Here is a 14,329-nt window from a genome sequence, read left to right on the forward strand (position 1 = left end):
TTTGATCCTTGAAAGTGAGGATTGGGGATTTTGATACCATCTTCTGTGTCACAAAACTTCTGAGAAGTAGTACTAACGGTAAAATAAAGATTTCTTAAATCCCTGTCCTCCACCAAAAGAATATTACTCTAATGGAATGCCTAGTGAGAATATACCAAGTCCTGTTTTTATTGAATTTCAGAAGGAAGTACAACATCTGCCAGCAGCAGCTGATGTATCAGGATTCTGTCCTGTCCTCTCATCTGTATTTTGTTGAATTTGATTTTGTTTTCTTGCTCTTTGCTTTAGAAAGAAAAGGAAAGCCTAAATGAAGAATTACATGAATTGAAGAAAGAGAATAAGCTTTTGAAGGAAAAAAATGTTCTTGCAAGCAAGAAGAAGGAACGTTATGAATGTGAAATAAAACGCCTCAATAAGGTATCAGGCCATGTCAAGCATGGGAGGTGCAAATGAGAGTCTCTGGGTAAAGAGTACACTCCTTACTGAGAGTCAACAAAGTCTGCACTGCACCAGCACTCAGCCTTTGGGGCTTGCAGGTGGTGGTCTTCTGTAATTTCTGTCTGCATCTTTCAGCCACATTGGGCTGAGGAGGCTTTAGGCAAAGCATGTTCCCGCACAGAATCAGCTTGAAAAAGAGGAGTGCGGAGAAATTATAGAAGACAGTAAGCAGCATTGTTGTAGTTAGAAGGAACCACAGAAAGTGGGTGTTTGCGAACAATAACGTATCTCTTGGTTGACCACAAAAGCTTCCTGAGGAAACAAGCTGCTCTTTAAAACTATCACTACAGAACTGGGCATGATGCAGGCTATATGGAAGCATGGTAAATGTCAAACCCAAAGCTGAGAAGGTGGCCTTCCGAGGAATAATGGGGTGGGGAGGGTTGGCAGGAGAAAAATGCAAGTGGTTTAATACCTTTGCTCTGACTTAACTGTGAACTGGAAGTCTCTGGTAGTGCAAACAATTAAGGCAATCTAACCAAAACCCTTAGCCGGCTAGTCGATTATGACTCATAGCGACCCTATAGGACAGAGTAGAACTGCCCTATAGGGTTTCCAAGGAGCAGCTGGTAGATTCGAATTGCCAGCCTTTTGGTTAGCAGCTGAGCTCTTAACCACTGCCCCACCAGGCCTCCATTACGGCAATCTACTTCTGAAAAATCAGCCATTGGAAACTCTATGGAGCGCAGTTCTACTCTGACACATATGGGGTCACCATGAGTTGGAATTGAGTCAGTGGCCACTGGTATCTGTGAACTGTCACAAAAGGATGACAACGTGTATGTGTGTGTTATTGTTTGTTACTGTCGTTCTACGGACTAATGACTTAATTTGCTTGAGGAAGCAATGGCTGTCTTGTTCAGGGAAAAATTTTCATCCTTTGCTGCAACCTTTTCCAAGAGCCAAGTCATATGTGGGACATAGGGAAAAGGCTAGCATATGGTTGGGTTGAGAAGGTCTGCATCTTTCCAGCTAGACATTTCTTTGCCAAAGAAACAGAAATTGTCTTCTAAAATAAGGGTAGGTGATTGACTGGGCTTCCTGTGTAAACTATGGTTGTAGTTAACTAACATCTAGAGAGTGCCTTTTAAAGATCCCCGAAGTGTGAAGTATGTGCCAGTGTAGCTGATATGGTGCTTGACGAACAGTGATGTTATATTTACTCTGTTTGCGGTTCGAGTTATTCTTCAAGAGAAAATGGGAAAGTGGTGATTGACTTCCTAAATAATGTACTTCTCTATCCTCTGAGATAGAAAAACAATGTTCTAATATGCAAATATGTATCTTTATCCTTTTTTCCCTGCTGGAAAATCCTCCACAGATGAATTAGAGGAACTAAGGATAATTGAGGTGATATTTGAAATTTCTCCCATTTTTGATGTATTGTTATAAGTTTCCTTACATTCTCTAGTTTGCCTCCCTAAATGTGGGCTAGCCACAGGTTAGGACAGCCACGAATTCAGGTTTTCACTGTGTCCATGTGCACACTTCATTTTTGTGTGTTTGTATTTATTTAAAAAAAAAAAAAGTTGCTGTTAAATCAGTTCCGACTCATGAAAACCCTGTGTGTGTCAAAGTATAAGTTTGCTCCATAGGGTTTTGGATACTGATTTTTCAAAAGTAGATCGCCAGGCCTTTCTTCTGAGGCACCTCTGGGTGGACGCAAACTACCAGCCTTTCACTTAGCAGCGAGGGCTTAACCATTTATGCCACCCAGGGAAAAGTTAGAAAAATGCTAATTTTACAATTCTAGTGATTATAATCATAAAATCGCAATGAGAAAAATTAATTTGACTAAAAGGCAAGTATTTACACAGATGTCACCTTCTGAAAGAAAACTTTTCTGACTATCCTAATTAAAATTGCACGCTCACCCCTGGTATTTCCTGCTTTATTTTTTTCCTCAGGAGTTATTACTGTCTAATATACATTCAATGTCTCACATTTATTTATCTTATTGTTTTCTATCTCCCAATCTTAACTGTAAGCTCCATGACGGTAGAACTTTTGCCGTGCTGACTTCTCTATTAGGCGTAGTAAACACAGTGCCCGTTGTTGACCTTGGTAGTTACTGCGAGTCGATTCCGACTCATGCAGGGCCTAAGGCCCACAATAATTTTAGGGGTCTTTGAAAACATTTTAATTTCTTTAAAATCAGAAAAAAAAAAAGGGGAAATTTTAAGTTGGAGAAAATGTTTTAATACGTAATATTAATATAAACATCTTTATAACCATGCAGTAGTAAAATATAATTTAGTATCTATTTTTTATGGAGGAAGAGGCCCACAAAGGCAACAGTCAATGGGATTTTTCTGTTTTGTTCACTGCTGTACCCCAGGTGCCTAGAGCAGGGCCTTGCTTATAGTAAGTACTTAAATATATGTTAAATGAATGGATGGATAAATAAATGATAGAGTAAATGAATATAATTAGCTAATACATAGTATGTTCAATAGCCAGTTCTGGACCTGAGATTCATGCTTTACCAGACATAATATATTATTTATGACTAGTGAGGAAAAAGTAAAAGAGTGCTTAAGGCCAAAAAGAATTCATTCCTCACATCTGTACCTTAACCTGTCATTTAAAAACATAGATATAAGGTGAGGAGTTATGAAAAGAGATTTTTTTTTTCCTCATCTAGCACATGTATTAGTGCTTAGTGAAATGTGAGAAATTCTTCTTCTCTTTTACTTTGTGTATTTTTCTTTTCTTTTTTAACCTCTGTAACAAATAGAAGTGACCCACAATGTTCATTTGGGTGGCTGATTGTATACAACATTCTCTCACAGCATGGAATTTGGGGCCCACCCTACTTGCACAAGCTCACTGCCTGCTGACCCATTCAGTCTGGAAATTTGTAACATGTCAGTTTAGTAATTAACATATGGTTTTCAGAAGTTCACACAACTCCATCTCTGTCTCTGTACGCAAGTTAACTTTTTATTTGCTTTGAAGAAAGTACCCAAGAGCATTGTTTTCATCAAGTTCTTGAAGAGAAGCCAGATGTTTAACCACAGTGAGAGAAATTACCTGAGACTAGTCAGCTAGTGCCACCCATGGGCAAAGCTGATTTGTCTGACATCTCCTCATTGTGAGAGAGGTAGATCTGTTTAGTATATGTGTGCAGATAGCAGAGAACTATTCTAGAATATGTTACAGGTGTTCGTTCAAGGAAGTTGGAAAACCCCAAAATGAAATGAGTGTCTATTAGACTCACCTTCCATTTATGACTCATTTGCGAAATTTCTAGAAGCCTGAATAACATGAAAGGTACACCAGGAAATTCAAATAGAATGAGACCCACAAAAATAATCTATTCATAGGTGAAGAAACCAACATATTTGATTGTCTTTATTCCTTTGGTGCACTCCACCCTAGATTCTTCCTACTACAATTAACACACCTAAAAAAAATCTGTTATGACACTTCCTAGAACTATGTAGGTTAACAACAAATTCTAACAAAGCACAAACCATTAAACAACTTTCACTGTTTCTTTAAATTCTTCCTGGAAAGGGGGGAAAAAAAGTTCCTGCTTCTCTTACAACTTCCTGAACAATGATATCACTGTCAGACGAGACAGTACTGTAGATTCTAGGACATTCTGTTAGGAAATTCCCATTCTACTCACCCAAGCTCAAGACCATAATTTTGCTTTTCTTCTCCTATCTTTATAACCATATTGTACAGTAATGTAGGGGAATGAGTTACTAGTAGTACCACTCAGTGGACTGCACAGAAGCTAAAGAAAAACTCACTGAGGAAGTTAATTCTTCCTAGAGCTTTGAACATGGAACTTTTCTATCTCTACAGAGAAGTCATTTGATAATGAGCAAGTAGTCATACTGTAGGCTCTGAGGCCACACCATGGTGAGGTGTTTCCTGTCACAATTTCTGGAAGCCATTTTATTGAATTTGTTGTGAACAAGGGTTCTTCAGAATATAGGCAATGAAATGTCTTTTGCATGATCTGACGAAGTATACTATCATGCAATCTAAGTGTCTTCCTGGAGGATCTAAGTGTCTCTTATTTCCTTCGCCTTCTCAGCCTATGATGAAATCATCAAGTTGTACTGGACATCAGGAAAGCAGGGAACCCTATCCACCCTGTACTGAGTTAATTGGATGCTTTGCTGTTGTTCTCAGGTGCCATCGAGTCGATTTTTGACTAACAGCGACCCCATGTGGCAGAGTAGAACTGCCCCATAGGATTTTCTAGGCTGTAATCTTTACGGGAGCAGATAGCCAGGTTTTTCTCCTGCAGAGCCACTGGGTGGGTTCAAACGACCAACCTTTTGGTAAGCAGCTGAGCATTGCGCCGCCGGGGATCCTTAATGGATGCTTTAATGGAGCATAAATATGACTGGTTAGGCAAAAGAATGGGATGCCGAAGGAGGACAGGGCAGAAGAGAAACAAACAGATCTGACAGATCAGTGTGTCTGCATAGATTCCCATTTCTGTTGGCTTCTCTCTCTTCTAATGATGGAATGGTATGATTAGATGGCAGAGGATGATACAAAGTGTTGTCTGGGACCAGCAGCATCAGCTTCTTAGAAATTCAGATCCTCAGGCCCTATCCTAGACCTACTGATTCAGAACCTCTGGGGGCAGTGCCCTGGGATGGGTGTGTTTACTAGTTCTCCGGGTGATTGTGATGCTCACTGAAGTTTGAGGATCCTTGTCAGAGTATATATGTGATTGAAGCAGAGAATCTGGATAAAGTCTATAGATGTGTTTTCCTTTCATAATTAGGTGGGGGTGGGGGAGGTAGTCCAACATCAAAGCCCTCCTATATAACAATGGGGGGTGAATAACTTAAGCGTTTTTATGGAGAAAAGACAGAGATTCCAAGAAAAGAATATATATGCTAGAAAAATCAGAGAGAAGAATGTTATTCAGTCATTTGAATCAGCATTAAAAATGAAGTCATTCTACCTTGCTGTGCATTTGAGACAGTGGCTGTAACAATTACAGAGGAATGCATATGATACGGTAAATCTTAGATCAACCGTGTGTTTCTCTCACATGTTAGGCTCTTCAGGATGCCTTGCAGATCGAGTGTTCTTCGTTTTCTGAGGACTATTTGGGGAAGTCGGAAATGAGGTGCAGCCACGAAGAGATGAGGACACAAATGGAAGTTCTCAAACATCAGGTGAGAAGTTGGATGTGGCATGATCATATGGAAAACATAGGGCCCATTGTTCATGCCTCTTTAGACATTTTTTAATGTCTTGCTGTTGAACACGTTTCAAAGATTCTTGCATTTATTTCAGTTAGAATTATCTAATTTTAAAGCTTGATGGAAAAATACAGATCAGCAAGTCCAACTCCTACATTATGTAAGAGGCAATTGAGCTTCACGTGAGTTACAAGTTTTGTCCAGGATCACAGAGTTAAAACAAGAGCATACTAATTAACATTTCAGTGAGATACTATTAGTACTTGGTCTAGAGACTTTCATACAGATGCAATTTATTTTGAAAATGCTATTACCTCAAACTCTGGACCTTTTAAAAGAATGGTGGGTGCCCTAGAAGCAGGGCTGTGATTCTGCAGCTGCCAACCTCTGGGCCTTTGAACAATGAGGACAGCTGTAAAAGAAATGCTCTGCAATGATTATCATCACCGAAGATCTAGGTCTGCTCAGCTACCCCCACATATGGATGGCACCACCTACCAATTTATTGATGCTCAGCAGCCTCCCCTCCACACTAACTCAACCTCACCCACTGCTGCCAAGTGGACAGCAAGGGAAATGATGCAGATTCTCTGCAGCTTCTGCATGTATTAGCAACAGAGAGTTGTGGGGCTATAAACAAAAAAAAACAAACCTGTTGCCATCCAGTCAGTTACCCTATGGTGACCCTATGTGTTACAGCGTAGAACTGAGCTCCATAGGGTTTTCTTGGCTGTAATCTTTACCGAAGAGGTTCACTAGGTCTTTCTTCTGTGGAGCTACTGGGTAGATTCAGCTGCCAACCTGTAGGCAAACTGCTTGTAGCACCCAAGGACCTTGGGGGCTATAGCACTGCCTCAACTTAAAGACAAAACAAAACAAAAAATCTATGGTCCTTGGTGTGTTACAGAGTGGAACTGGGTCTGAATTTAATTCAGCCAGCTTAGCTGGAGTTCCTTTAGCTGAGGAGTCACCCATGCATATCACTTATCTTTTCCTGTGAGAGGTTAAATGAACTAACGTAGGTAAAGGGCTGCAACAGTGCATTGCAATATTGATAAACCCAGGATACACATATGAATCTCAATCATATATGAATCTCAATCCCTGAAGAACACCTTGTCAGTTACATGTTAGGGGGTGGGAGCAAGAGTATCCTAGAACAAAGAGCTGGAAAGTGTTGTTCTGATGTCCTTGGATATGATTTGTTGGCTGATTTGCTCCAAGCAAGCATCAATTACAAGATTTGTTGGATGTATCAAGCAATTCTGTTATTATTTTTGTTATGTACTTTGCTGTTATAACGTCAAAGGACATAACCTATTTGTAAATAAGCCTAAATAATTGAGAGCACGTGATGACAAAGTTGGGTTGTTTATTTTGCCAACCCTATCTGAATAATCTGAGTAGCCTTGGTGGTATAGTGTTTAAGCACTCAGCAGCTACCAAACGGTGAGCGATTGGGACCCACCAGCTGCTCCCCAGGAGAAAGATGTGGCAGTCTGCTTCTGTAAAGACTTACAGCATTAGAAACTGTCTGGGCCAGTTCTACTGACCCTTTCACATAGGGTCACTATGAGTTGGAATCAACTGGGCGGTAATGGTTAAAAAAAGTCTGAATAATCTGCTTCATTACATTCCAGATTAAATATATAGCTTAAAAATAAACCCGTGAAGAGGAGCAGAGTAATAATTCAGTTTTAAAGCTCGGCCAGATTCGCAACCCTTAGAGCACTTGTGGTGTTAGCCAGGATTTTTCTATTAAAAAACCCCACTTGTGTCCAGACACTTGAGTCATCTTCGGTGCCCTCATATAATATGCACCACATGCAAGAGAATCACGCTTACACATGGCGTCCACAGTAATGGGTTAGCTCATATTCGATACAGACAGTGACAGGCATTCTTTATTTCACCGTCCCCCGAGGGAAGACCACAATCTAGCTCCTCGGTTTTGTCCGACTCTACTGCAGACTTTCTGCATACACATTTTAACTGCACACAAGTAACCACGTGCCTAGTGAAACACTAAAGGATTTAAATTCACCAAGAAACTGAGCTAGAATCTTGGCCCCCACCTGGCTAAAGTAGTGACATAGCCATCAGTACTGTGTTTGATAAAGAGTGCTCAGTTCTGATTGGTTGGGTTTCTCCCACTTAAAATGCCTCTGGAAATGGTTTACAGAGGATTAGTTTAACTGTGTCTGTAACTGACCCTCAGCTCTCAACCAAAATGTCAGCTATACTAGGTATATTTTCCTTGCAATGCTTCTTGTGAATAAAGCCTTAAAAATAAAACACGTATATCTGAATTTAAAGCTATATAAAAATGTTTAATTTCTTTCCCTTTTGCCTATTGCATTTTGTCCTATGATTATTCATTCAAAGTTGATAAGCATTAAGTTTTGCTACACTGTTGATGATTATCTTCGTTTCCTAGTGCTGCTATAACAGAAATACTCTATGTGGGTGGTGTTAATGAACAGAAATTTATTTTCTCACAGTTTAGGAAGCTAGAAGTCCAAATTCAGGGCACCAGCTTTAGGAGGAGGCTTTCTGTCTCTGTTGGCTCTGGGGAAAGGAAGGTCCTTGTCCCTTTTTAGCTTCTGTTTCTTGGTTCCTGGGTGATCTTCACGTGACTTGGTATCTATCTTCTCCCATCTATGCTTCCTTGCTTCGGTGCCTTATTTGCTGTTTTATATCTCAAAAGTGATTGGTTTAAAACACACTCTATGGATATGGCCTCCTTAACATAACAAAGAAAACTCTATTCCCAAATGGGATTATATCCACAGGTATAGAGGTTAGTATTCTAACATATATTTTAGGTAGACACAATTCAATGCATAACAGTGACAAAGGTGCAATATGCTTTAGTGTTAACAGACAAAAATCTAGCTTCTAGGTTGCAGGGTACTTACTTAAATCAGGGTCTTAGAGGAATTCGTTTGCTTCAGAGCAAACTTATTCTCTAAGTTTAATTTGTTTTCATGGCTTCACATGCCATTCTTCAAGCCATCAGTTCAATTAAACACAACAGGAACAATTAAATTTGTTTTTCTTTTTAGTTTGGTCACTTTTCAGGAATATTTGGAGTACCTCTAAAGAAGCATTGCACTAAAATAGTACTATATTTTCTCTTTTTATATAGTATATTCCCACAATTTCTTATAAAGAACAACCCTGGTGAATACCTGTTAACAACCATGCTTTGTCTTCCCACGTACATCAGCCTTTGTTTCTATTTTGTGCTCAACTCAGAATTCATATTTGGAAACTCCAGCATGTCAGTATTCAATGGCTTCATTTAAGAGCTCTTGTCAGTAAACTGTCCTTTAGAACATCAAGCAGTATTCATACATCAAAGCCTTGTGTTATGGATGGATGACTTGTTCCAAAACAGTGACACGTATATTAGGCAGGGAGTTCATCACAATAACGGGGTGTGCAGCAGAATGATGGGTAAGAGGAATTGTTTTTTCAAAATATGCACGTATTACTTTACTTCTGAGTTTCTGACACACGCTCAGGGAGGAAAAGGTTGCAAACTACCACTCTAAACAAAGTGAAAGATAAAAATCAAAGTCATACATGTCATGGGGTTGGTATCCAGTGTCACAAAACAATATGTGTACTGTTTAATGAGAAGCTAGTTTGTTCTGCAAACCTTCATCTAAAGTTCAATTTAAAAAAAAAAAAAAAGAATTCCTGTAAGTACATTTAAGCTTTCTTGGTGTACAAAAATTACAATTGTTTCATAATTGACACTATGGAGCAGTTCTGCTCTGCACACATGGTGTCGCCGTGAGTCGGAATAAAAAAAAATCAAAGTCGCACGTATCAGGATGGAGTCCCGCTATGAATCAGTATTTATGAAAAGAGGGTAAAATGCCTCAGATTGGAAAGACCTAGATACCATCCCTTCTGAAATCATTTAAGAATGGTTTAAGAGAAAAGGAAAGTTAGCAGTAACCATAAGCTGGTATTTCCTAGGTGCAAATATATGAAGAAGACTTCAAAAAGGAACGTTCAGACCGAGAAAGACTCAACCAAGAGAAAGAAGAGCTGCAGCAAATTAATCAAACGTCTCAATCCCAGTTGAACAGGCTGAATTCTCAGGTATAAGTCAAAACCAAACGATTTTTGCCAACACATGTGCATTTTATTTTTATTTTCTCATTTAAAAAAAAAAAAAACAGACTTTTTAGCTTCCTTTAATTGACATTGTAATTTTTGAGAGCTCGGCACCTGGGATGAAATCATTCCTAAACAAGGCTGTAAGGAGATGAAAATGATTGGAGGTTCCTTTTAACTGAAGTGGGTTAAGGAGTTACCCAAGAAACTGTGCATTCCAAGGACTTTTACAAAATCCAGTTCTTTTGATTTTTTTCTCATAATATTGATCTTGGTAGAATGGGATTTGAACTATATAGTACTCAAATTTAAACTCAAAACATTCCAGTACAGTGAAGTGGTTTCTAAATTCTTGTCATTTTCTTTGAAGGGCTATATTGGAATGTTCCTGTCTTCCAAAAGCATACATATTTCTAAATGCCGTGTGTATGTCTAGTGAAATCAAGAACTTCATTCAGTGGGTTCACAGATTTAATGTAACCAAAGCACCCTCAAGGAAACAAGATAATGTCAACCAGTTTGTTAGAATAGGATATATTAAATGCAAGCACACTAAAATTAAGTGAATAGAGTACATTAAAAGTAAACTCAGGAAGTAGTCACAATAAATAAATATTGATGTTAATGAAGGAAAATGTAGCTAACACAATTTTGGCTCACGAAAATAAAACAAACCACACAATTTGGGGTTTGAAATATTATGCAATGCTTTTCAGTAAATAGGAAATTATTGTGGGGCATGCTGTGGCTGATCTGTAGCTTCAAGAGTCTTAGTCTTTGAAGAAAACGTAAGCTCTCAGTCAACCTATTATCCCTGTTAGAAAGTTGATTGCAAATTAAATTTAATTTCTTCTCTGACATTTTTCTAAGTATCAACTTGGAAGTCCTAATTTCACATGGAAAAACTCTTTAGCAGAATAATTACCTATGTAGAAATTAGATGGAAAAAAAATTCTTAAAAGTTAATAAGATAATTTTCTGAAAATAATTCATGCAAACTATTCTATATAACAATGAGTGAGAAAATGATCTGATTTATTCTCTGGGAGGAAATCACTCTCTCAGATTTTCTTTCTTGTACACAAAGCTGTCTTAATTTTTTCAGATTGTCACTGTACAAGTTATTTTATTTCCCACCAAATTTTATTCATTCTAGTATATTAATTCAGATTGGAAAAAAATTGATGTCAAAGATTAGCAATATCCTTGCCATTACAGAAGTTTTAGTTCAACTTGGAACACAAATTCATACACTTAAGTTATAGAACTATAACTTAAGTGTAATTTTATTCCTGTGTCCTCTGTAATTTTTGATTGATGTCAACAAAATAAATGTATAGCTTAAGTACCAAAAAAAAAAAAACAAAAAAAAACCAAAGCGATTACTCTTGAGTGGATTCCAACTCATAGCGACCGTATAGGACAGAGTAGAACTGACTGATAGGGTTTCCAAGGCTATAATCTTTATGGGGCACCCAGGTAGCACAGTGGGTAAGAGCTTAGACTGCTAACCAAAAGGTCAACAGTTCAAATCCACCAGCTGCTCCTTGGAAACCCTACAGGGCAATTCTACTCTGTCACATAGGGTCACTATGAGTTGGAATTGACTCATTGGTAACAGATCTGGTTTTCTTTTTAATCTTTATGGAAGCAGATTACCATATCTTTCTCCCACAGAGCGGCTGGTGGGTTCAAACCACCGACTTTTCAGTTAGCGGTCAAGCGCTTTAATCACTGTACCTCTGGTATGGTATAATTGTGCTTATGGACTAAGTGCCAAGTAAAATTGATTATCTTAAAACTATCAAAAATTGTCTTTAAAATAACGATAATCCAATCATTTATTTTTCAAAAGGCTCGTTTACTCTGCTAACAGGATGATACAAATTCACAGAGATATGGTAGACGGTTTGATGATCTATGTTAAATGTACCAACAGTCAATTAAATGCCGTGATACGATAAAAAGAATTGGCATTATTTTATTTGAAAAGCGTATTATCTGTTGTCCAAGTGGACTTTTAAAAGGAATTTTCAGGTCGAATCATTCTGGCATTAGCTGCTTACATACCAGAGATTATTCATACTACCACTGAGGATTTTTTAAAACAAAGATACTCATAAAAGTGATGAAGTGAGAGACTGAGGGATAGGAGGAATTTAGGGGTAAAGACCCTGTTTTGTGCCTGTACTGACAGTCTGGGTGGTAAACTTGAGCAAGTTAATCAACATTTTTATGTCTCCCTTTTTTATTTATGGAGACTTGGTGGCAGTGGTTAAGAACGCGGCTGCCAGTCACAAGTTCAGCAGTTTGACTCCACCAGCAGCTCTTTGGAAACCCTATGGGGGCAGTTTTACTTTGTCTCACAGGGTCATTATGAGTCAGAATCGACTCAACAGCAGTGAGTTTGGTTTTTGGCTTTTTTTTAATCTATAAATGACAGAATTGGACTACATAATCCCCAAAATGTTCCTTATAACCCTAAAGCCTCTATGTCTCTAAAAATAAGTTACTTACCATCCATCAGTATACTAACCTGTAAAAGTATACACGATACCTATCTTACAGATTCACAAAGTTGTTCTCAGAGTTCAGTAAAAAAAAATGCGTCTCGCTCACATCATGGTTCACAGATACTATAACAAATGTTTAACGAATGACTTTAGTTTATTGAAAGGGAACACATTTAACTGTTTCATTTAGCTATATAATTAGCATGCTCCTTTCAGTTCACTGTAATCTAATCTTAATGCTTTCTTTTTGCAAGGAACTCTGCTAAGTGCTGTGAGGGAATACAACCTGGTCTTTGCTATTCTAGGGCTCACAGTGCAGTGAGGGAGACATATACACAGAACAGATCAAATTGTAAGAAGTCACATAGTAAATGTATAACGCTAAAAGGGAGGAATGAAGAAGGAGACAATCCTGATGGGTAGGACCTGGAACAGCATTATATCGGAGGGAACATTTGACCATGCCTTGTAGGGATGAGGAACATGGGAGGTAGGGATGATGTTACCATAACTAGAGAGTCAAAGAAGAACCCACTTTTTCTAGGTATATCAGGTGTGAGGGAAACCAGGGAAGGTGAGGAGGTGAGGTTGGGCCTTAAACAGTGAGAAGCTGTAAAACATAGCAGTGTAACCTTGAACAAGTTTCTCAGCATCTCCATGTCTCAGTTTCCTCATCTATAAAACGGACATAATAACATGAAGTATCATACGGGAGTGTTGGGAGAACTCAGTGAGTTATCATATGCAAATCACTTAGATTAGTATCTGGCCTGTAGTAAGTGACATACAACTTGTAAAATTTATCGTGGAAGTCTTTGAATGCCAGGCTGACCAATTCCAAATTCATTCAGTAAGCAGTGGAAGCTATTAAAAATATAAATATATCAACATAAAGCTGAGAATTATAACCGCCTCAACAAATTGAAGTGACAATTTAGAACTATTCAGTTTTCCAAACTTAATTTGGGCATTTCAAGATAGATTCACTACATATCTGGAAAAAACAAAATGTGGCCGCTTTTTTGGCATTACTGCTATCAGTGCTTCACCCCTTGGGCTTCTAAGTAGGTCACGGACAACTGGGGCAAGAGTAGCTTTGATACAAACCATTTGAAATCTTTTTTGATAAACAAATGCCTTTATTTTGTTCACAGATAAAAGCTTGTCAAATGGAGAAAGAAAAACTAGAAAAGCAATTAAAACAGGTAGGTGGATACTTACCTACGTTCACCAAGCCCTCTTATTATGGTTGAAATGTAACCTTTAGCTTCTACCCACACATCATTCCCATGTACAGCAGTTCCTCATAGTTTAAATTAAAGGCATATACAAACCCGGCTACAGAGGGCCTAGAAAAACTCATGCTTTTCATTATCAACTAAAACATCAGTAGATAGATAGTACATAGGAACCATCAAGTTCTCTCAACCAGAACAGTCATGATAAACGCATGTCTTGCAGAACATGTTACCAGTAGCACAAGCCTCGGTATGTGTTCACTCAAATGGAAATTTCTTCATAGACGCACAAACACCTGGGAAATACATGTCCCTGGTATTTCTTGTAGTAGCCTACACAATTTACAGTGGAAAAGTACATTCAGCACTTTTGCCTCTTTCAAGAAAATAAAATATCTTCTTGGGTATTGAGGCATTTTATCCCATTGGTTCTCTAGTAGTCTAAAAGAATATTATTTCTCTTCATTCCTAATTTCCTCCCTAGAAATGATTTAGTTATGCCATAGGAATCTCAGGCTGCCAATTTAAGAAAACTTATTTTATGGCTTACTGGATGGTTCTTCATAAATGAAAACCCTCTGTGAAGATAGCTAAGAAAATAAAGTTAGCTTCATATACCTTTCAACTGTTGCTAATTTCTTCAAAATGGAAAAATACATAATGTTGTCTACAAAGGTTATAGTTTCACCTTTTATAAAATTTGGCCAGTGAGCCTCATCTGAATCCATACAGAGTTTATAGTGACATGTGTCTTAGTTGGGGTTCT

The 14,329-nt window shown here is 38.2% G+C and overlaps 1 protein-coding gene across 1 annotated transcript in view; it reads left to right on the forward strand.

The window, feature by feature from the left end:
* Nucleotides 1-14,329, forward strand: part of TNIP3 (TNFAIP3 interacting protein 3) — a 35,259-nt gene that overhangs the window by 9,915 nt on the left and 11,015 nt on the right. The window contains exons 5-8 of the mRNA XM_023725503.1: nucleotides 289-417; nucleotides 5,535-5,654; nucleotides 9,672-9,797; nucleotides 13,480-13,530. Of these exons, the coding sequence (XP_023581271.1) occupies nucleotides 289-417; nucleotides 5,535-5,654; nucleotides 9,672-9,797; nucleotides 13,480-13,530 (426 nt within the window). The remainder of the gene's footprint in view (nucleotides 1-288; nucleotides 418-5,534; nucleotides 5,655-9,671; nucleotides 9,798-13,479; nucleotides 13,531-14,329) is intronic.

This window comes from Trichechus manatus, unplaced genomic scaffold (assembly GCF_000243295.1).
Source record: "Trichechus manatus latirostris isolate Lorelei unplaced genomic scaffold, TriManLat1.0 scaffold00322, whole genome shotgun sequence".
Classification (NCBI taxonomy): domain Eukaryota; kingdom Metazoa; phylum Chordata; class Mammalia; order Sirenia; family Trichechidae; genus Trichechus; species Trichechus manatus.